Source organism: Xyrauchen texanus, chromosome 28 (assembly GCF_025860055.1).
Source record: "Xyrauchen texanus isolate HMW12.3.18 chromosome 28, RBS_HiC_50CHRs, whole genome shotgun sequence".
In the NCBI taxonomy this organism is placed as follows: Eukaryota; Metazoa; Chordata; class Actinopteri; order Cypriniformes; family Catostomidae; genus Xyrauchen; species Xyrauchen texanus.
The window spans coordinates 26,264,320-26,288,384 of NC_068303.1; the positions used below are offsets into that span (position 1 = coordinate 26,264,320).

The following is a 24,065-nucleotide window of genomic DNA, read 5'->3' on the forward strand; positions in this document are numbered from 1 at the left end:
GCCAGAGTAAGGATCCAGCCACGTGCCCACCACAGGTCTGCCTGGCAATGAGCCTACTCAGCTGGAAGCTGCCAGTAAATGGCTGGTTTTGTGGGGGCTGGGAGTGCATGGCAGCTGGTGCAGGATAATGGATTAACCCTTGGCGAGGCACTTAATGTTTTTACCCCCTGCAACCAGCAAAACTACCCCCCACATCCCTGCTTCTTCAGCCTCTGTATGTGTCACAGGATGACTTCCTTATCAATATTTAATAAGCCAATTTGTGGGGCAGCCTTGCTCACTGATTGAGCACATCAATTGGGCACTCTTCATGATATTGACAGGACCTGAGTTTGTCATGGTAGTTGTGTCATCACATATTGTCTTACTTGTTTTTTGCCCCAGCTAAGATTTTTAATGCCCATGCCTGCCCTAATGCTAAAAAAATAGGGGTGTTTTTAGGGGTGTAACGGTACTAATCTCACGATTCGGTTCAGTTCACGATACTGAACTTTTCACGATTCTTTAAACTAAGCCTGATTCAATAAAAGTTAATATTGAAAGTTTTATTTTATTTTATTATAATTTTAAAGACAAAATAGTTACTTTCCTTTCAAATATAGCTAAAATTACTCCTTCATAGTTCTAAATGACCATCAGAGATATACTAGGACTAAAAATCAGCCCAGAACAGGGCAATGGTGACACCAAATGGAAATATTAGCTAATAATTCTTCTTACTGAAATACAGAATTATGTTAGATACATTTGCTGCTTACACACTGTCACTGGTTACATTGAATATATTTTAAATAAAAAATAAAAAAAAATTCTAATTCTGATTACATCTAAATATTATTTTCAAAAATACATATTTAATAGAAGTGCATGCTTATGAAGTTAAATAATAATAATTTACTGATGAAATAAAATCAGATAAGACATTTGACATTAGGATAATATTTCCCCATAGGATTATTATACATACTGTTCAGCTTAATATAAATTAAATTAATATAGCACTATCATTAAATGTTAATTTTCTCTCGTGCTTCAAACAATCTGATCCCTTGCTCTGAAAATGCACGTCTCTGAGGTGTGTCTCTCCTACTATAAATTCATCGTACTGCACCTGTGGCCGCTAGTGTGCGATTGTATTTTAGAGCTCATTCTGTGCAATGAAGCGATTTCCATTTGTAGGCCCACTTTACATATGCTTAGGACGTCACACATATTGGATAGAACAGACTTTAAAATAATTAAATAAAAAAAACAAAGTCCAATCTCCATGATGTGCATAGTTTTTTTTTACCGCAATGTATCGTGCCACGATAAACCGTTAAACCCCTTGGTATTTTGCATCAGCCCCATGTATGAGACTAATGTTCAGCATCATAGTATCAATTTTAAATTGTCTGTTGGCCTGACCAAACTCCGGATCCTCCTTAAACTCCTAGAAAAGGTCTTCTAGACCTCTGAAGAAATAGTGCCTTCAAACACAGATGTCCTGGAGCACCCTACTTGGTAAGCAAGGCCAGACTGGAAGCCTAACAACGTAGGAATAAAGTCTAGGTTGTTTTTCAATGTAAACATGTGTAAGAGATATACATACAGTAACTTGTCTAACTTTTTCCAGCATCTCGCACAGGAGCACCACATTTTAAGATGGCAGGTTAAGTTAAAAGACCGTCAATATTTAAAAGCATGTCTCCAGTCGAGACAACTGCGTTCTGTTTTATTTGTTGCATCGCATCTAACTTTTTGCAGCGCAAGAATGGGTTTGGTCTGAATGGCCTGTTAGTCTTGGATTCGTTTGTTTTTAATTAGAGTTGAGTTCGTATGGCTCTACTACTAACTAGCATGTATGTACGCTATGGTGTGGTGATGTAGTTTAGAAGTTATGGAGCTCAGAAGGCCTGTGTTCAAAATACCATGAGACACTCTCTGGGGACTTACTGTATGCCTTATGGTATGATGATATCAGCCTCTGTTTTCTGCTGTCTTCTCCCTGACTCCTCTCTGCAATCTCTCTGTGAATATGATTGCCACTCATTGGAAAGTTTTATCCACAGCAGGAAACTGGATGCCCACTCTTGCGCTAATGCACACCTGAACGGTCAAATACATTCCACCAAAATGCCCATCTTGGTGAGGTATTCATATAAATAAAGAGAGTGAAGTCTAAAGTGAATGTAAACAGTGGAGAAAAAAGTGGATTTGTATTCAAATGTTGGACTTGTAAGTATAAATGTAATGTAATAGACTTGCTGCTCTCTAGTGTGTCATTATAATAATCAAACAACCATAACAAGAAAATGAAAAAACACTCACTGCTCTTGACTGAGTAACTTTAAAAATAATTAATGTATTATAATCATACAGTGAAGACCAGTAGTAGTTTTATGTTGCATTTCATTCTGAAAGTTTCCTTGAATACTTGATAGCCTACTTCTGTTAAACTTGAATTGTTAATTTATTACTGACTATTTACTAATCTGAATAATTGAATTGAATTGAATTGAATAATTACTCCAGAACCTGAAAACATTCTTCCATAATTAACAAATTAGTTAGTATTGTTATTTGTTGTGGTTTTGAGGCAGGTATTGAGAATCATCATATTTCACTACAGACTTCTTAAATTTTGGTATTGTGATAATAATGTATAGCTTTTATTATACATGGTAGATCTTGCTGCAATAACATGATGAAAAAGTAGATCTTAACCAATGAGATGTGTGAGCACCCCTGCTGTAAATGATGGTGATGGAGGCTTTCCTTTATTTGACTACCATACGTAACATAAAATAATTACTATATGACAATAACCTCCTCTCCTACCTACCCAGTGTAGTTTACATTTCTGTCACAGAGAATGGAATTGATTGCATAGGTACACTATTAGGTTGGGCATCAGTCATAATTTTATAAAAATGTACAACATAAACTTTGACATGTTACTTGAGCATGTAACTTAAATGTCCTTTTTTCTCTCTGGACAAGTAATTTTTTACTCAGACAAGTGAATGACCAATTTACTTGTCTGGAGGACAAGCACATGACAAAGCTTAATATCGAGCCCTGACATACATTAGCCATAGAATTGTTTTTTTTATAGTATGCTATTCTATGGCACACTTGTTAAGATATGCACAGAGCCAATAAATAAATTAAAGATGTGTTACTAGGCAGAATCAGCATCTAGATTAGGACTTTGAGCTCCAGAGCTGAACATGGTCTGAAAGTCCACCATTTTCAGGTGCCTGGCACAATAAGCAATGCCTGTATGTTAAAAATCTTGTAAATGACACAAACCCTTTACCATGTGTAATAAAAAAAAACTGAAACCATTTCACTTCACAATGCAATTTCCATTTAGTCTCTGTAACCAGTTTATACAGCAAAACACCAAGAACATTAAAGTATTTGAAGGCGTTGAGGTATTGTGCAGGCCAGTCAACTACAAAAGGAACATCCACAGGCATCAAAACTTTCCAGATGCCAAATGAAAATTATATAATTTAAATATTATATAATTGCATGATTTATAATAGTAACTTTTAATAGTATACCTGTTAGCTGTACTGTACTTTTATTGTGTTTGGGTTATTATGCTCAAAAGTATCACAAATGTTAGTACACCCCTCACATTTTTGTAAATATTTGATTATATCTTTTCATGTGACAACACTGAAGAAATTAAAAAAGTAGTGAGTGTACAGCTTGTATAACAGTGTAAATTTGCTGTCCCCTCAAAATAACTCAACACACAGCCATTAATGTCTAAACCGCTGGCAACAAAAGTGAATACACCCCTAAGTGAAAATTGGGCCCAGTTAGCCATTTTCTCTCCCTGGTGTCATGTGACTCGTTTGTGTTATAAGGTCTAAGGTGTGAATGGGGAGCAGGTGTGTTAAATTTGGTGTCATCGCTCTCACACTCCCTCAAACTGGTCACTGGAAGTTCAACATGACACCTCATGACAAAGAACTCACTGAGGATCTGAAAAAAAAGAATTGTTGCTCTACATAAAGTTGGCCTAGGCTATGAGAAGTTTGCCAAGACCCTGACACTGAGCTGCAGCGCGGTGGCCTTGCCATGGTTGACCAATGAAGTTGAGTGCATGTGCTCAGCGTCATATCCAGAGGTTGTCTTTGGGAAATGGACATATGAGTGCTGCCAGCATTGCTGCAGAGATTGAAGGGGTGGGGGGTCAGCCTGTCAGTGCTCAGACCATACGCCGCACACTGCATCAAATTGGTCTGCATGGCTGTCGTCCCAGAAGGAAGCCTCTTCTAAAGATGATGCACAAGAAAGCCCGCAAACAGTTTGCTGAAGACAAGCAGACTAAGGACATGGATTACTGGAACCGTGTCGTGTGGTCTGATGAGACCAAGATAAACTTATTTGGTTCAGGTGGTGTCAAGCGTGTGTGGCGGAAACCAGGTGAGGAGTACGAAGACAAGTGTGTGGGCATGGTGGTGGGAGAGTCATGGTCTGGGGCTGCATGAGTGCTGTCGGCACAGGGGAGCTACAGTTCATTGAGGGAACCATGAATGCCAACATGTACTGTGACATACTGAAGCAGAGCATGATCCCCTCCCTTCGGAGACTGGGCCACAGGGCAGTATTCCAGCATGATAACAACCCCAAACACACCTCCAAGATGACCACTGCCTTGCTAAAGATGCTGAGGGTGAAGGTGATGGACTGGCCAAGCATGTCTCCAGACCTAAACCCTATTGAGCATCTGTGGGGCATTATCAAACAGAAGGTGGAGGAGCACAAGGTCTCTAACAGCCACCAGCTCCGTGATGTTGTCATGGAGGAGTGGAAGAGGACTCCAGTGGCAACCTATGAAGCTCTGGTGAACTCCATGCCCAAGAGGGTTAAAGCAGTGCTGGAAAATAATGGTGGCCACACAAAATATTTTTGACACTTTGGACATTTTCACTTAGGGGTGTATTCACTTTTGTTGCCAGAGGTTTAGACATTAATGGCTGTGTGTTGAGTTATTTTGAGGGGAGAGCAAATTTACACAGTAATACAAGCTGTACACTCACTACTTTACAATTTAGCAAAGTGTCATTTATTCAGTGTTGTCACATAAAAAGATATAATCAAATATTTAAAAATATGTGAGGGGTGTACTCAGATTTGTAAGATACTGTATATCTGGTCTCTGTGAATACAATGAGACAATGGTAACTTTAGCTGCATTAGCCGTGGAATCAGCTAACAAGCACATTCGGAAAGGCGATTTGCAAACATTAACAAAATATAAAGTGCAATACATACATCTTCAGGATATAAAGCTGGAATACGAACAGTTGTTACTGATCCATGCTTGATAATCAAAATGTTTTTTATCCTGCTTTAGATTGACACTCATTCACAAAGCAGTCTGGTGTAATATGATTTGCACAAACACACACACATTTTTGTATGTTTTGGGGCACATTTCCTTCAAAAACAAAACTTGTCCACTGCGTCTTCAGTGCCTCTGATGCTGGGAGTACATGAAGACTATTATGTTCACTTTTACAGCCAACAACAGAACACGTATGAAACTTACGAAGTTGATACATTATTCTTCTCACTGTATCTGCTCCAGCTTGGAAAGAAATGGCAGACTGTGTGTAGATCACTCATGGAAGGATCTATGATAATAGGGTGGAGTCCGTCACAAGTCGTGGGCGAGGCCTGCTCTAACGTGATGTCACATTAGAGCAGAAACGAAAACCGTTCATTTTGACACATTGTTTTTGATTAATAGAAATAGATGAAAGAGGAGTGGGTGGGCGTTTAACATTGTAGGGTGGTTGTGTACACACACTGCTGACTCTCATTTATGTACAAACACCATGTAAAAGTGAATTTTGCATAATAGGTCCCATTTAAAACAGCCTTGCCAACTCGTAACACACCTGTTACATTTCTAATTTCTGGACTGTATAGGTATTATCTTTCTGTGCTTTGTGTATTAGTCAGTGTTGGTCTTGTTTGGGTTTTCTAAGTTCATGTTTATATCTACATTCTTAATTCATAGATTAGACCTAATATCTACCTACTGTATATCACACATCACAGTCGATTTAGAAGCATGGTCTTCTCTCTTAGGATTCATATTTTTATTACACTAAGCAAACAATCAAATCTTTAACTTGGTCACTAAACCTTTGATTGAGTGTGAAAACACTACACATGGCCCAAAAGTTGACAGCATGACTAAACGGTGACAGAAAACCCATAATTTGCTCAACAGAAAACATATATGTAAATGGCAGGACATCTGAGGTTAATATGATGCATTTGTGAATTAATATCTGTTAAGTGCTTATAACGGGTTACTTAAGGTATAAATCATATCTTGCAAATTATAAATGTGATAAAAAGTTTTGGTGAAATTGTTTAAAAAATGTAATATATATAAATATTTAGCTTCGGGCATATTCTTTTTAAAAGTCATGATGGTAAAAACAGCTATTTTTCATTTTTGTTTTGGGGCCAGTAAAAATCAGAACCACTGGCCTGACTGGGCCACTAGAAAAACTCCTTAGCGTTGAGCCCTGTCATGACTGCTTCAACTATTGGTTGAATAATAAACTTTGTTTGATCATTGTGTGGCCCCTCTTGCCCTGTATTGTGACCTGGTGTGTGTAGCAGAACAGTGTGGGCTGTGTTATCCAAACTAGGGCTGAACAATTTGGACAAAAAATTCTTGTGATTTGAACTCTGATTATGATTATTAACAATTCAAACAAATTTTGTGTTTCCTTTTGAGCAAAATGAAGTCATGAGCATACGTGCTCTACTGCTGTACTGTTCAAGACAGGGTGATTACACTTAAAGTCCTCTTAAAAAGAACAAGATTACTTTCATAACAAATAGAGTAAAACATAGAGGGGGAAAAACATTCACATCATATTTACATTGCATCTGTTCGCTGTATACCTGTTTTTATCGACTTTGTAAAAGGGTCTAAGCCCACTTTTTCATCATTATCTTTTGGAACCCAATAATACATTAAGAAATTATGGAAATATAATTTAACAAATAACAACAACAACTAATTATTATTATTATTATTATTATTATTATAAAACAGTACCGAATTTATGTAATATTTTCTTAACCTGCATGCTGCATAGCTGTGCAGTCCTTTATTCTGGTGTATGTATTTACTTTGGCGATACATTGCAGGTAGACATGAAGGAAGAGAAATGTTCTCGTACGCTTCTCTGTCCACAAAACCCTGATGTTATGAGGTTACTTTTAGTAAATGTACTGTCTAGTAAATTGAGAAGCATGCTATTGGGAAAAGTTCAATACTGAGATCCACAGTCATTCAGACCACTCTTTGTTTGGAACAGAGTGACTTTCTTTTTCTGCGGTACCCCAACAAAGTGTGTGCCTCCTCTGATTGATGTAATAATCAACCCAATCCTGATCAGTGTCCTGTCACAGTTTTGCGACACTAGTTTTATCAAATGGAATTGCAGAAATAATAGTTTTTAAACACTAATTTTGTCCTAAATACACTGGACCCCTTGTTAGAGTTTGGTCGCACAAACACATAGACATGCCCCTAACTTACACCATTAGTTTAGCCATAGTTACTGTGTCGGGCTGGTTGGGATGAAATGATAAAGCATGATTTCTTTGCTTATAATTGTCTTTGCTTGTTAAGGGGGATTTAGTATTTCAACATTGAATCAATTAAACGTAACACTCAAAAACACCTTAAAATTGGAACTTAACAATTTAAAAGAAATTGATTTAAACTTGTACCCAAAGCAGCGCAGACATAAAATAGGCCAGATTATTTTTATTTTCTGTTTGTGAGTTTTGCTGTAACCCATCATCATTGTTAAATATTTAATTGTGTCATATTGATTGAAGATGCTTGGCTCTTACTGACACATGGGATAAAGCAGTCTATTTTAAACTCATAAAGTTAGAGTGGGGCAAGCGTGTCCTCCATGAAGACATCATAAGATCATTTGGAATAAGGTATTTATGAGAGATGTAGCAGTCAAAGTGAGTGGTGTTATAGTGTTTGTAGCACAGAGACAGCTTCATCCATTACAGTCCAGGCTTTGCACACAGGGCTCCAATGTCATGTCTAATTGAGAGTGCATGCTTACAGCAACAATCTTCTGGATACAGTAAGTGATTCAGCGTGACCGAGTGAGCTTGCAGCTTTATACACAGTGTTACATGAATCCTGTTGGATTACCACTATCATATGCTTGTGTTGAATAGATGCACAGGTAGCTGCAATAACCTGCCGGGCATTGTTGCCTGCTGCACCTCCACCAGTGCCTTCAGCCCAGCTGCGGGGTCATCAGGTGGGAGCCACCTTTCTTCAATGTTTCGCCCCATTAATCCCGGAACATCTCCTGGTTGTGGGGCAGCATTCAGAAACATCTCCCTGCCACCCTCCGCAGCTGGACAACAGATTCCCTTTCAGTTCCTCTCGTCCTTGCCTTCTCATCCAAACATCCGAGATGCATACTCTGTGAAGCACTGGCACCGTATCTCTTGGCAACTCCATGCCACCGGTTCCGTACAGCATACTACCTCAGCACAAGCCCTCACCACACATCACTCATGTTCCCTATTCCTCAGTTTCCTACTTCTGAACCCCCCAATGTTTGTCCTTCCTTCTTAACCATAGCCAGAAACTCCTTTTCTCAGCTTTCTCTGCCAATTCCTTCAAAGACTTATTTTAACACATCGCTCCTACAATGCCAATGTCTCTAAATAGGTGCTGCATTCATGACATAAATCCTCGGCACCCAACCTCCACAGGGTAGGTGGCATCCATTTTCCCTGCACTCTACGGCCAGATATTTTAACTTCTTCCTCACATAGGCTGTCTACAGGCCCTTTTCCCATGGAACAGGAAGCTCAAACATTATAATTTTCCTAGCTGAAGTCAACCACAACACTACATCCGGCCTCAAGGAGGTAATGGCAACCAATTTTGGAAATTTTTGCTCCTGGCCAAGGTCGGCGATCATTGACCAATCACATCCAGGTGCCAAGATTGATAATGCTTTCCTCCATGCTGTGCCTTGTTAACAAAATCCCTTGTTAACACCTCCCTTTTTAACAAACTCAACACCCTGCATCTGGGGAGCATGGTTGCCTTTGTTTGCTTTACTCTATGCACCTCTAGGATCTCTGCCAGCTGCAGAACCTGATTATGCCACCACCTACACCTTCCTTGATCCAGGGCAGTCTTGCACCTGACCAATATGTGCTGCAAGTTTGCTTTTGGGGACTCTCAGAAGAAGCAACTCTCCTCTTTGACATACCACAGAGTCAAATTCCCAGGGCTTGGTTGGGTATTATAGGTGGATCTTATTAGAAAACTTATCCTGGCCTGGGGTACCTTCCACAGGTCAGCCCATCCTAATCAGATCAGATGTCCCCTCCCATATTGTCCAGCGCACTTGCTGCTGCTGGCTGACTGCGCTAACCTTATTCCCTCCCTATTGCATCCTAGTTACTTCCGTAACTACCATTGCTTTCCTCTTTTTCAGGAGGCTACTAACAGTTTGGGAGCCACCCCCCATCCAAGGCCTGTTCTTCCTGACTGTTCTTCCATCTACCTCTTGATGCTTTAGTCTGGAAAGCTACAAAACAAGCCTGGTCTTTTCCTGCTTGTAGCCCAGAGTGAGTGATTATAGAGGCAGTTTTAAAGCATCCAAAAAATGCTACATCTGAGAGACAATGTTGGCAGGCTTAGCCACTTACTGATATAACTGTTGGCCTCAGTTTCAGTTGCTTTTGGACCAACTCTGCCATGTGTTTGTCTGAAAGATCTGCTGTGTATTTTCTCCCTAAACGTTGAATAGGCTGCTCTGCCACAACCAGGATTTATTCCACCTCAAACGAAATCTGATCATCCCTCATCCCCTTTCTAATAGAAAGACTACATGATTTGGCTTAATCTTCATTCTGGCCCATGCCAATAGCTCTTCCAGCCTTTTAAAGAGCAGGTTTGTACATGCAGCAGTCTGGAGGATGCTTGTGACATCATCCATAAAACTGCGCAGAGCTGGCAATCTCAACCCATATTGTGCACTGATTCCTTGGACCATTTGTCTTGCACCAATTAGGATGATCTTGAACACAGCCGTGAACAGGATGGGAGAGATGTATCATCCCATTGCTATTCCTTTTTCCAGTTGCTGCCATTGTTTGTGTAGTCCTGTCTTGCATGACACATCTTCAGGTCTCCATAGTAGCTGTTTACCAAGCTCCTATGTATCAACTCTGGTACATGGAAAAACAGTGCATAACTAACAAGCTAGTGTGGAACTGATCCATAGGAATTTGGCAAGTCCAGCCTACTTGGATGTCTTTCTTGTCTCTTGGCAGACTGGATCTGCTCCCATATTACTGACCCATGTTCCACGCACCCAAGAAAACCTGGTACTCCCGCCTTCTGGCCATCCTCCTTGCTACCGCCAAAATGAAAAGCTTTCCCCCACATTCAATGCTGCTAAACTGATTAATGTTGTTGGATCCCTATGGGTATAAAGATGGCCACTGCCCTTTGCCATTCCACGTGTATGCACTGCTTCTTCCAGGCAAAACTCACCGTGTCTTAATCAGCACCCTAGCACCCTTTGTCATAAATCAGTATATTGTGAACATGAATTGGGCACTGGTAAAGGTACTGATCCACTGAACATCGGGCTACTTATGACTCAATCACATGCAATACGTTAACAAGCTCACGCATTTTAGCGTTATTCATCAGCACCATAGCTGTATAATGACACTATCATTCATTTTTGTTGAAGATATTCAAAAGTACAATGTTATAGACCTTTTTCAAACTCTGGGTTTTGGAACGTGGAAGTAAATGTTGCAGGGTAAACTTCGACAGTGGTGAATGGGAGATCACAGCAAATATTATTTTCACTTTCCTGTTTGCTCCAAGACTAAAAGAAAAACTCCATTATTATGTTTGAATGACTTTCCAGAAGAGGAAAAAATAAAGAGTGGTGGATTAAGAAGATGCCAAATTTTCTGTCATTCTCTCAGCAGCTGTAATAGAAACTCCCTCACAGCTGTGGTAATAATTTTTTTTTAAACGAATTCCAGGGTAATATAACACAAAGCATAATGTTTTAAATGTACACTCAATATTTGAAAACTTTATAATATAAATAAATTGCGAGATTTACGCTGATAAATAAGGCAGAAACACGTCATCACAGTCTGAGAAAAGGTCTATTATAACAGATAACTGGTATAAAGAAATAAAAATATGTATTTGTATTTTGTGTGTAAAGTGTGTATTTTAAAGTGTGTATTTTAAACCTTCTTTTAACAACTTAAATATAAGACTTTCACTTTCATGGTAATTATGAATGAAAGACATTACAAACCACATCTAATTTTAAGAGAAAATAATGCATTGAGATAAATATTGTGTATCACCATTCAGCCTAAAAATCCAGAGATATAATTTTTGGCCCATATCACCCAGCCCTAGTAGAGAGATACGTTAAATTTTTTTGATCCGATTGCTAGGGAATAATTTTCCTTTTTGTTGTATGTTTTGCAAACTTGTCAAGTGGTTAGTTCTTATACTTACTCGGTGATGGGCAGAATGTGGACCAGCTCAAAGGTGCGTCGAGCCACCTTCCGTACGGGTGGTAAAATTGCTTGTCGATTAGCGCCACCTTTTGTAAAGGCGTGAATGTCCAAAAGGTGAATATTTGTTTGGCTTTCTATGGGAAAGGACCATTCGTCAGTGATTTGCCTCCCATAATTATGTCACGTTTTGTGTGAAAAGACCTTATGGACATCTCACAGCATTCCACATGGACTCCTTTGAGCTGCCAAAAGACATACCCTATTGATAAAACTGTTAGGCAAGCAGCTTCTTCAAGTGTCCAAACTATCAAACTAGAATGATTTTCATTTTTTCCCCCCTTTTGTTAGTTTCACTTTTGCCTGCCTATTTTCTTGGCCACAGGAACATTTCAAGGACCTTGTTTTCATATTTCCTAGTTCTGCAGTTGGTGTTCTGATGTAGCCTTAATCATTTAGGATTTGAGTGATGAGAGTTTATTGTAATTGAGAGACAGGACCAGGACAAATGCCTCATGATATTTAGGAAGCTGAGAGGATTATCAGATTACATGTATGAAAAATAAAGCATGCAATTTGGAATACGAAAAGCTGTTTTTTGTACCCAAGGGGTGCTTTAAAAGTATTGTAGAATTGTGTATACTAATGTACAGGTTTTTGGCCCAGATATTGGGCATGAGCATAGAACATGGCCACAGCAACCAATACTACTTACTTGCCATGGTTTGAACTTCTCATCTGTGAATTTCCATCCATCTCTCCATCTAATCTACCGACCAAATATTTAAAGAATACCTATTTCAGGTACCACTCCCCTATACAAGCAGGAGTCATCTGATCATAATTTTAACATGCCGTTTAGGTGTTGGTAAATCTGAAGTCAATGATGTGTAACCCTCAAAACAAGTGGAATAAAATGTACAGTACTGCTTGACAATATCCTTGGTATTGACAATATTAGCCTACTTGCTGTCTAAAGCAAAACTCATAGATTTGATGACATGAACTTCTCAAGCAATTTTTTTTTGCTCATTGTAGCAGTCTAGTTTACACATAACTTTGTTTACCTGTGAACATATTCACCCTAATTCTTGAAACTGCATAGTAGCCAGGTCTGAACGGACGATTTCAGGCAGCTCTTGTGATTTTTGTATGCAGCAATGTACAGTGCATTGTCTGTGGCGTAGTGTATGAGGCTGAGAATTGACGGCAGGGGAAACATTTTAGTTGCTAGCCTTGTTTGTGTGGTCATTGGGAAGACAATCACAGTTGAACCACAGCAAGTAAATTGGTACTGGGCCACTTTGAAGGATCTCCTCATTAAAAGCAGATGTTCTTTCCATGCAGCTCTGAGCGTGTGGTTCCATGTGAATGACTGAGGGACTGGCCTGGTGTGTGTTTAGAGTTTGGAGCCCTTATGAATGATAAATGCCTTTTGTAACTACATGACACCACATATGTCCTCATATGGAGAGGCGTTCAGGCTGGTTTAGCTTTGTCTTGGGTGCTTGCCAGGCCCCTAGCAGTGCCTAGTAAACCAGGAGGGAGGACAGTTTGACATTATTAAAGCCAATTCATGGAGGGGCATTATTAGGAGGCCATGATTGATAGAGGTGTGAATCTTCACTGGCCTCACGATTTGATTACAATTCAATGGGTAATGATTCGATTATAAAATGATTCTCGATGCATCTTGTCCTTCGATTTCTATCTTTTTGCAGTTTCTTCAAAATGTATTTTTTACTCTTTTTTTTTTTTTCCTCCTTTCAAAATTTTTTTTAACAGCGGTTTTAAAAAACAGAATGAGTCACATTATATAAACTGGCCTTTTACATTCAGTATGAGCTGTGAACGAAACATGGAACATCCACAAGATTAAATAAATGGTTCTATAGTTTAAAAGAAGTTTCTTTCTTTAGAACCTTTATAAAAAAAAAAAAAGACTGGTTCTCCATCAAAACAACTGCAACTGATTACATTATTATTTGTATTTATGTTTAAGCATTGCAAATCATTTAATAGCATTTAATTATTATTTAAAATTAATCTATGCCATGCTATTAATTAGAATTTTTAAGCACAAATGGAAGTTGCTGGTTCAGGATGAGAGATATATCTGCTTCTATGAGAGTGCAGCTGTCAGCTTCTACTCTCCTCACCTGCACAGGTGATAGTAAAGCGGTTTAAATAGCGCAGTTTGTTGTTGCTTCAGAAACGTACCATATGCAGTGTTCTATCTGTTTGCTCTGCGAGTAGAAGATAAAACCTTTATCATCAGGTGTGCGTACTGTCATGACAAACGAGACAATGACAAATGACAAAAGCCAATGAAATGGAGAGTGCGTAAGAGTAGAGAAAAGTTTCCGGGGGAATAATTAAATAGTTTGTTGGCGAAAAAACTCTCCCGTTGCTATGTGCGTGGGTTTGCGAACAAATTTGCGATCGTAGTTTCATTTGGCACAAATGGTCATGTGTTCGATACTGCTGGTCTGCAAACAGTCGTGTTTGTGCACTTGCCTTTAGTGTACACTTAACTCGCGTCTTTGTTTCCACATCTGTTTTTGGCACGCACCACTTCTCTGCCGTGATTTAACTGATTTAATAGATTCTGATTCTTTTGAGTCACTATTTTAAACTGCTTAAAAATTCTGTTAGATCTAGTGGTAACTGACAGAATCGATGATGTCTTTGAAAAAATAAAACACATCAAGGGATGTTACTTGTTGATTTCAGAAGATAACACACTAATTTTCTCTTTGCAGTGAAGCCATTTACAACCACCGTGAAGCAAATGCGCCTCCACAGAGATGACTTCGAGATGCTCAAAGTGATTGGCAGGGGGGCGTTTGGAGAGGTAAGAAACCCAGAGCTCATGTACCGTCAAGTGCCCTTCTCGCCTGAATGGCTTCCAAAAAGCAAGTTGCCTTTTTGGCATGCTTCAAAGTGCAGGGAATTTACCTCTGTATCACTGCAGATTTGCCATATTGTGTGGTTTGTTTTGGTATTATTAAGTTTTGTTTTCATGACCCATATGAACATTTTGCTGTATCCTATTCAGAAGATTGCATTTATGTGTCCAAGGAAAACCCCAAACTATCAGAGATATTCATGTCCCCCTCCAGCATCTTATCAACAAGCACAAGCTAACTCCCTTCCTCTCATCTGATTTTCCCTGCTCTCTCCAATGCCAATTCCCCAGGGCCTAGGCCTGGCGCAGGACTGCTATTCTTGGGCCGGCACAAATCTAGGTATTTTAGATGGATCTCTTGTTTTACAGCAGAAAGTGCTACATGTTCCTGCAGTTATAGACTTGAACTGCACACAAAGTACATCTTTTTTTCTATAGACTCTGTCTTCCTCTGTTTTTTTATGATAAAACATTTCTATAGTGTTTTTTTAGCCTGTTTTCACACTTTGTCTGAACTTTGCTTATTGCCACTGCCACCCCCATCCCCCTCAAAATGTTTGCATCATCAACTTTTCATGCACAGAATGGCATTTGCTGTTCGCTGATATCAGAAGTAGTTTGTTTAATACAAGCAGCTATGAGAAATCCATTATATTATAATAAGTATGACCGGAAGCATGTCATCAATAGCAGTTCAGAGAAACATTGTACTGTGTCATTATACCTCCCTTGTAATTGAAAGAATATTGTATCTGTGACTCATTTCCTTAGGAAAATGCAATAAATTCAATATTTCTGCTTTCATGATGAACGGAAGTCAACTCCACTAATACAAAACAATGTATGACGTCTCATTGCTTGATTCAGAAACTGAATAAGAGGAGATGCGATATCTGCCTTGTCTGTTGTCATGTGAATAATAATTTGAATAATACCCTAAAGTTGCTTTGTTCATCTGCCCATTTGCCAATTGTTTTTTTTGTGTGCACACTTTTAACTAGAGATAAAACGATATATCGGTTTTACCGATTAATCGGTGCCGATAGTGGCTTTTTGAAAATATCTGTTATTGGCAAAAATCTATGCTGAAAATCTATTCCATTGGGTTCTCAATCTTTCATCATTGACAATATGCATCCATATTTTTATCTTCACTTCAATGCATATTTTATTATTTTAAATTGAAACGAGGACATGGAATGTAGTATTTCCCCTATATGCATTTTGCAGCTGCACTGCACCACTGCTGAATTATGAGCGCACCTGTTTCACATGGTTCATTTAATATTCTTTACGCAACATAACAGTAGCCAGCCCCAGTCAGCTGTGCGCTTCCTACACTGCGAAAGAGACCCCACCACACACATACACATACAAATTCACGCACAAACTCACAGTGACGTCAGTGCACATGTGCCAAACTCACTTCAGTTCAAGTGGCCTGGAAGCTTATTTCTAAAATATAGTATGGCAGGGGATCGCAATGTTTCACTGATCAAGTTAGCACATTCTTCGTAAATATTAATGAGCCTTCCCCTGTAATCTGTATGTTTTGGAGCACAAAACAGCCCTACATGGGTCAATTTTAACATTGCTCAATCATAGATAAGTGAGAATGAGCGCAGAGCAGTTGCGGTAATGCAAGGTCTGGTCTCAACCGAACAGGCTATTTTAAATGCGCTTGTGAACCAGTGAGAATTCGCAGCAGGGATTTTGAAATACGTATGAATGCTGTATAGAATTGTCTGTTGCAAAACTCTTATGTCACGGTGATGAAACTAGTTTAAAACAAACAGCTCCCACATTCTGAACTGCTTTTTTTTTTTTCATTACAAAAAATGCCATAGTTCTTTTTACAGAAACTATAGTTACTAATCATGGTAGTGAGGAGTCACGCATAGTTTTATGTATGGTTCCCATGAACTATTACAACATCATTGTTAATACTATGAATACTATGGAAGAACTATAGAGCATTTTTATAATTATGGACCAAGCCATCAGTTTTCCTAATCTGTACTCTTGTAATGCTTTCTGATTGAAGGAAAATGTAAGTTTTAGCTGTAGTTTAATCATAAGGACCCTGATGAAAGGAATCCGCAAAGAAGACCCAAGTTATTCACACTGATAGTATATTTCAATTTAACCCTATAAAGATTATGTGTTCATTTTTTCCACAGAAAACGATGTGTTCATCTGCATCCCAACCACAAAATCAATGCTGTAATGTCAAATGTGCCTTTCAATGCACATAACATGCCAAATTATTGGTAATTGCATGGGTGCTACCAAAGCAGGTGCTGGTGCAACATTTTTAATGGGTCCTTTGAGGGCACAAATAAACCCTGATGTGGCCCAGGCTGAAATTAAATGTAACACCTCTGTTTTAAGCTATTCTTCAACCAACACTCATTAATATGGGTCCGGAGTTGCAGGCTTGTGGATGCTTGCACAACAGCACCGCTGCTGAAAGAATCCTTGGGGAAACACTGTATATGGAAACGTGCCCCATCAGCACATATACCATAAACCTAATTCCTCATTAAACCTAATCTGATTAAGTATATAAAGCCGTGGCCAAAAGTATTGGCAGTGACATAAATGTTGTGTTTCACAACATTTTGTGCTTCAGTTGTTGTGGTGTTGATTCACATTGTTTCTAGATTATTGGGAAGAGTGATCAGATGCATTTTAAATAATTGCAAAAACTTTATCACAAAAATACAAATTTCACTGTTTTTTGGCCCTGACACAAAATGACCAGCTAACATCATTTCACTAATCATATAGCAGCACCTGGGAAAGTGTGAACGAGTACTAGTCAGGTGAAATCACTCTATCATTATGATTGGATTATAAGAGCAGACTGATTGCTATAAAAGGAGGGAAGAAGTGCTTCCAATCATTGTGTTCTTGTTCGCAATGGTTACCTCTAATGAAAGATGTGCAGCCATCATCACTTTGCATCAAAATGGCCTCACATGCATGGAAATTGCTGCAAAGAATATTGCATTTTAAAGAACCATTTACCAGATCATCAAGAACTTCAAGGAGAGAGGTTCAACTGCAGTGAAGAACGCTTCAGGATGCCCCAGAGTGTCCAGCAAGCATCAGGACCGTCTCCTCCTGAGGAGTCAGCTATGAAATCGGGTCACCACCAGTGCAGAGCTTGCTCAATATTGGCAGCAGGTTGGTGTGAGTGCATCTGCACGTACAGTGAGGCGAAGACTTTTGGACAATGTCCTGGTGTCAAGAAGGGCAGCAAAGAAGCCACTTCTCTCCAAGAAAAACATCAAGGACAGACTGAAATTGTGTTGGAAGTACAAGGATTGGACAGCAGAAGACAGCAGTTTGGGACAGGAGGTTTAATTTAGCTCAGGAAACAAGGACAGTCTCTAAGGAATGACTTTGACAAAAATAGTGTTTCACTCCACAAAAGATGTGTGCATTCTGTGTCTTCTCCTCCTCAGTCGCCAAGACCTCAGTGACCCTTCTTCTCAGTCCTTTTTTCCCTTCTTTTTTTTTAATGATTCACATGGATCTAATGGTGACTCTGAGCTTTTGGGGCTTTTTGTCTTCAGTCTTTCTGTTATCATCAAGCTGGACTGTTACGCTCATGTGTGGACATGGTGCTGCTGTTTTGTTGAACCCTCTTCCAGCCATTTCCTGTGGCTCTAATGTTACAGGATGTACTTCCAAATGAATCTATATGCATTTCCTGTTTATGATTGATGGCGAGGTCCCAGTTAAGTCATGGAATTCAGGCCTGCTTAAAGGAATAGTTCACCCAAAAATGAAAATTGTCAACATTTAATGGCCCTAATGTTTAGCAGTATGTCAATGCTGCTCTTATCCTATGCATTAAAAAGTGGATGCCGTTAAGCTCTTAACAATTACAGAAACCACAATAAAAGTTAATTGAAAGTAACTTAATTCGCTCGAGCGCGCGCGCATGTGTGTATTTGGAAAAACTGACTGAACCCGGTGGGCCTGGGTCGGGTTGCAGATCTCTATGACCTCAACCATCTGATGCTTAAAATACACATCGTAAATCTGATTGGTTCGTAGGAACTTCCGTGAGTAGAAGCACAAAGGATGTTTTATCGGTCCGCCCCTAAACTCCCCGTATTACAAAATCGACTTTGATTGGTTGTTTTACTTATCAGTTAGATTACTTTTCCTGTCTAAATGGGCATTACTTTGCCAATTAAAGCGGTTATAAATCCCAGCTCTATGCCGTAGTCATAGGACTGGCTACGCAAGACCATAGTAAGGCAAACATTTTTTAACATTGTATAAATTGATTTTAAAAAAAAAACCACACATATCGGCCAATTGTTTATCAGTCTTTTCCACCACCTTAGTTATTGGTATCGGCAAAATCCACTATCGGTCCAGTGGTTACCTGGAGCACCCCCAACACTACACATTTTGGAAACCTCCCTAATCAAACATACCTGATTAATAAACTCATCAGCTCGTTAGTGGAAACTCCAAGACCTGATTGGGTGTGTCAGAAAAGGAAGATATGCAAAATATGGTGTGCTGGGGGGGCTCCAAGAACAGGGTTGTGAAACACTGCCATATTTTGACTCGTGTTCAATATTCCAAGTCTTCTGAAGTTGTATGATAGCTTTGTGTGATATTGACAGAAAAGTTCTTAAAAAGTCTTAATTCGCCCTTCCGCAAATTAAGGCCTTAAAAAGGTCTAAAATTGTAGCACATTCATAAGGTCATGGCATTACATGTTGTATGAGGGATTGTTTTCTCATTGTTTAAGTAGGGTGAGCAGACATCCCATTTTTAAGAGGTGTGTCCTGGTGTCCTAACAGTTCTCTACACAGTGTAATTATGTCCCGGTTTCAGCTTGTAGGCTCACTGATTTTTTTATAATTACATTTAATATACTCGTTTTCCTTCTGGCTATTGTCTTTGGTATCGTTTGCAGAGAAGAGGAGCAATTTCGATGCATCACGCGTTGATTTGCCGATACTTTCATTCTAGTCTTTCAGCATATCTGTTGAAATGTATCTGATTACCATAGCAGTGACGTCATGCACTTGACACGCCTGGGCATTCGGTAGTTTGCTCTTTGCTTTTCTTTGCTCTTCTTCATGTACTTTAAGTACCGATACAACAGTGGTGTTAGACGCTGTACTGCCATCTATCGACATGGATCAGAATGTTTATCTCTGCTGCCCCCGCCAGCTCTGCAATATGAAATAGGGAAACTTATATGAGTTTTCTGTAAATTTCACTGATACTATTGAGGTAGAGTGGCCTAAAAAATTAATAATTTCTTACCTGTTCAACAAAAAAGAAGCAACATCAGCATCACTACTCAGATTTTTCTGCATCATAAAATCTTTCCACTTGTGTATGCCATACCAAAGTTGACTTTAGTTTTTTGCCTTTGCCGGGCTTTCTGTTTTCGTGCCTCAGACCTTTTTTTGTTTCTTCGGCATTACAGCAACTGAAACTCCGGTTGTCTCCGCTGCTAAACCACAATAATAAGTATGTCCCATTGCGCTCTTTTCGCTCTTCGCATCACCAAATAACACAGCTCTAAGCATAGCAAAGCATGTCTACATATATCTATGTATATGTCATTTCAACACGGCAAAACACATTGAAGGGGTGAACTGCACCATGTATAATAAAAACACTTTTTATAGAAAACTATTATGAGTATACTAGAGATGCACCGATTGCAATTTTCTTGGCCGATTTCGATTTCCGATTTTTTGCAAGTGTGCCCTGCCGATACTGATTTTTTCCGATTTTCTTTCTAAGAACTATTGACCACATATACAGTACAAACAAAATCTACCTTTCTTCAATGCTACATTTTATTTTCATAATAAAATAAATGATTAAACATTACAATTTCCCCCGAACTGCACTAAGTTACAGGATCTTCTCTCACTTAAACAACTCTCAAAATAAAGTGCTCTGTGACTAGAAAGAGGTAGAAATAACAATTAACTGCAAATGAGTTGCTTTATATAACAGATGTCATTTTCCACTCTTTTTATAAATGGACCTTTTTCTCTTTATTACTCGTCTAACAAAACAATTCCAAAGATCTGAAAAACTGAAGTGTCCAATACGCTCAACTTACGTTAGATGTCCAAATATCAGTTGTAAAACTGAGCACTGCTTCGAGAGCGGCTTGCATACCTGTCAACACTCCCGTTTTTCCGAGAGTCTCCGCTTTGTTATTTCTCCCAAAAAACACCCGAATTTGTATGGCCCAAACCACGTTATATGAATAATCACATCAATATATTATTCCAAGGTGGTCTAGTTGCCAGATCTTGAATGAAACGCATCCTACTCACACAATCGACACATCATACACATTACAAATCATTTATGACCACAATCTGGCAACCTACAACCCATTTGCGCTTTTGATATCTGCGCAGGCAGTAGACGTGGGATGTTAAATCAAGCATCACTGGTAGATGGGAGAGGAAGACTCAGCTGGTGCTCCGGTGATAAAAACTAAATATACATGTACATTTAACAACAGCTGGATGGAAGAATTGAATTTCATATCCTGAAGCCATATCGACAATGCCCACGCCTTTTGAAATGTGTGTCGCACTGATTTTAATATCGGACACGGTGGGAAAAATTACGTTAAATCACAACGGAACAATTTGTATGTATTTAGCCTGCCTCTGCCATCCAGCACCCCCCTTCCCCTCTCCCGGATTTGTGTACCCAAATGTTGACAGATAACAGGCTGTGTGTGTTATTTTACACGAGATTAAACAACTCGGACAATGCGACGTCGGAATGTACCTCCTACTCTGTATCGTGGAAATGTATCAGATTTCTGATCCCTCTGTCCTCAACTATGGAGAACAGCTGGTCATCCAGGGCCATGAATTCCATACTTTTCCTCGTAATTGCTTTTATTATTTTCGTTGCTCATTCCAAGGGATGATAGGAGACGCTGCTGACTTGTGGCTGGCTCTGAGCTCTGGCTAGATTTAGCCACTTTCACTTTTTTGCTTCTTTTTTAAAATGGGCATTTTCAGCTGGGTGATGGGGTTATAAATGTCTAATTACGGTAGTTTTGTTGATCCGAAAGTTATTGTGGTGGTTCCCCCACGGTTTACTTTGGCCTTTTAATTATTACACATTTTGAACTTTATGTATTCACTCACACTGTGAAGATCTCCCACGCCAATGACATGTTTATATGCGGCTGTGACGTTATTGCCTGCGCCGCTGGCAACAAAACGGACCGGCTTGGAATCGGTAAGACGTGAGCGTGTGGAAAATCGGCTAATTCCGGTCCCTGGCCAGTCGATCGGTGCATCTCTAGAGTATACAGTCTTCATCTAATGTGAGTGTAGACCATTCAGATCACTTTTCACAAAAACACAATTCATCTGTTAATGTGTGAAACTATTTAAATTAGCCCCAAATTACTGAATGCACCTTTTAAATTGTGAAAAAACTACATCTAAAATAAAATTGACATTTTCACAAACTATATAGCCTATACAGTTAACCTCTTAATGATGGGTGGGTCAAAAATGACCCACTTGCGTATTTATTTACATTTGATTAAAGTTTAATGCATGTTTAAATGGAAATTATAGACTAATATTGGCATCCAATATATCATTTGACAGATTTGGGTCTCAAGATTTGATATTTTAAAGAGATTTTGATGATCGCAAAGTTACAACAATAAGATTTTATTTTACGTGTCAAGAGTGAAAATCAAAACACAGTACAATCGCAATCCTCAATATTGTGTTTCAAGGATGAAAGAAGTCGTACTTGTTTTGATCGAGGAGGGTGATTAAATGATGACATATGTTTGATGCAGGAAGTTTGAATATGTGGTGAAAAAGCAACATGAACGTTTAGCTAAACTTCTCCTTTTGTGTTCAACTGAAAAAGGGTCATGTGAGCTTTGAATGCCACCAGATTTGTATTTTTGGTGAACTGTTCCTTTTCAAGTCTTAACTTTTTGTGATAGTATCTTGTAGACACACATAGTTTGATGGCACTCCTGTTTGCCTCGCCTGAGTCTTACTCCGAATAATTATTTTTGTTGAATAGAATTAAGAAAAAAGAAATCAACAGGGAGGGGAATCAAGGAGAACCAGAATGAGGCAGACATTTTTTACATAATGTCACAGTGAGTCACTACAGTCCAGACAAACCCACCTGTAATGACTGCTAAACAGTCAGGCTTCTGGGCTGAGGACAAACGTTAATCTCTTTATCTGTTGTATTGAGTGTGTGCAGTGAATCACCCATGTAGCAAATTATTAGGTCAAAGTACACACCAGACACAGCCCTCTGTATTGATTTAAGGACGACAACGGCTTCTGTTTTCTAAAGGTACACTGACATAATTAAAATTGTATGCCAACAATCAACTACAAGATGAAGACAGATTCAGTCACATGCAGTTTAGACACAACATTTAGACAAAACTTATATGGTAAAGGCCCAGTTTATTTGTTTTCATTACTTCAGGGTTAGGGCTGCAGTAATTGAATGAGCCATATCATGCCCAGCAAAATCTCGGATGCGATATATTTGAAAATAGGACAGTAGTAGTAGATCGGGAATATCTGTTTTGTGGAGGCATATTTATGTGGCCAATTGTATAGCAATGTGGCCAATTGTTTAGCAATCCAACGATCAAGATGCACAAAATGACTAGGTGTAAATGGACCCAGATAAGCGAAGTCACTGTTTTCCATCTCTCACTGTTGCATTGTATAACGTCTTAGTTATACTATAAGGCCCAACGCCAATTTTGAACCGTGCATTACATATTGACAGTGATGCAAATCCTTTTATGTCCTCAGTTTTGCAAGGTTGCTTTGCACCTATCTCGCTGTATAGTAGGACAGGGCAGTTTTTAAGATTTTTCTGATTCATTTGAACTTTGCATTTTGATATAATTTTGTATTTGTTTTTTTAATGGAGAAATTGAGATTTTGCTAAAAATGTGGCAAACACTATAGTTAAATACATTGTAACTCCACCAAAGGTTGAATAAGGAAGAAAAAATAATACATGGAGCTTGTCTTAACGCCTCTCCCGATCTGATCAGCTGCATGTGTGTGGCGCGCTCCAAATGAACGCGACATGTTAACAACACGGAGACTGATATAAAAGACAGCGGTAATATTCCCAGTACGATTGTACACATTGTGATTTGTAGCTCAGCTTCATCCATCATGCAGGTATACACCAGCTTCAGACCATAAATGCGCATGCTGATGAACGGTCTTCTTTATTTTCTTTTTACCCATAAAAAAATAATTAGTTACGTGACAGTTATCGCACTTCATTTCAAATCACTGAGAGGATATATAGAAGAATCAAACATCCTCTGCTCCTTTTGCCATGATGATTCAGATAGATCGCTAATTATTGCTTTGTTCTGTGATGTGATTCAAGTGTACTGCATCTATAGCTAACATTTAACAAACTTTGCTAGTTGAATTGTAATGATAAATGATCTCGTATTGCTCCGCTGCTCAGCGTGTACTGCTAGAGGGCACGTCTCTAT

The 24,065-nt window shown here is 39.0% G+C and overlaps 1 protein-coding gene across 7 annotated transcripts in view; it reads left to right on the forward strand.

Annotated features, from left to right (window-relative positions):
* Positions 1–24,065, forward strand: part of cdc42bpb (CDC42 binding protein kinase beta (DMPK-like)) — a 109,527-nt gene that overhangs the window by 18,773 nt on the left and 66,689 nt on the right. For all 7 annotated transcript variants that reach the window (XM_052096330.1, XM_052096331.1, XM_052096333.1 and 4 more), the window contains exon 2: positions 14,361–14,452. In XM_052096330.1, the coding sequence (XP_051952290.1) occupies positions 14,361–14,452 (92 nt within the window). The remainder of the gene's footprint in view (positions 1–14,360; positions 14,453–24,065) is intronic.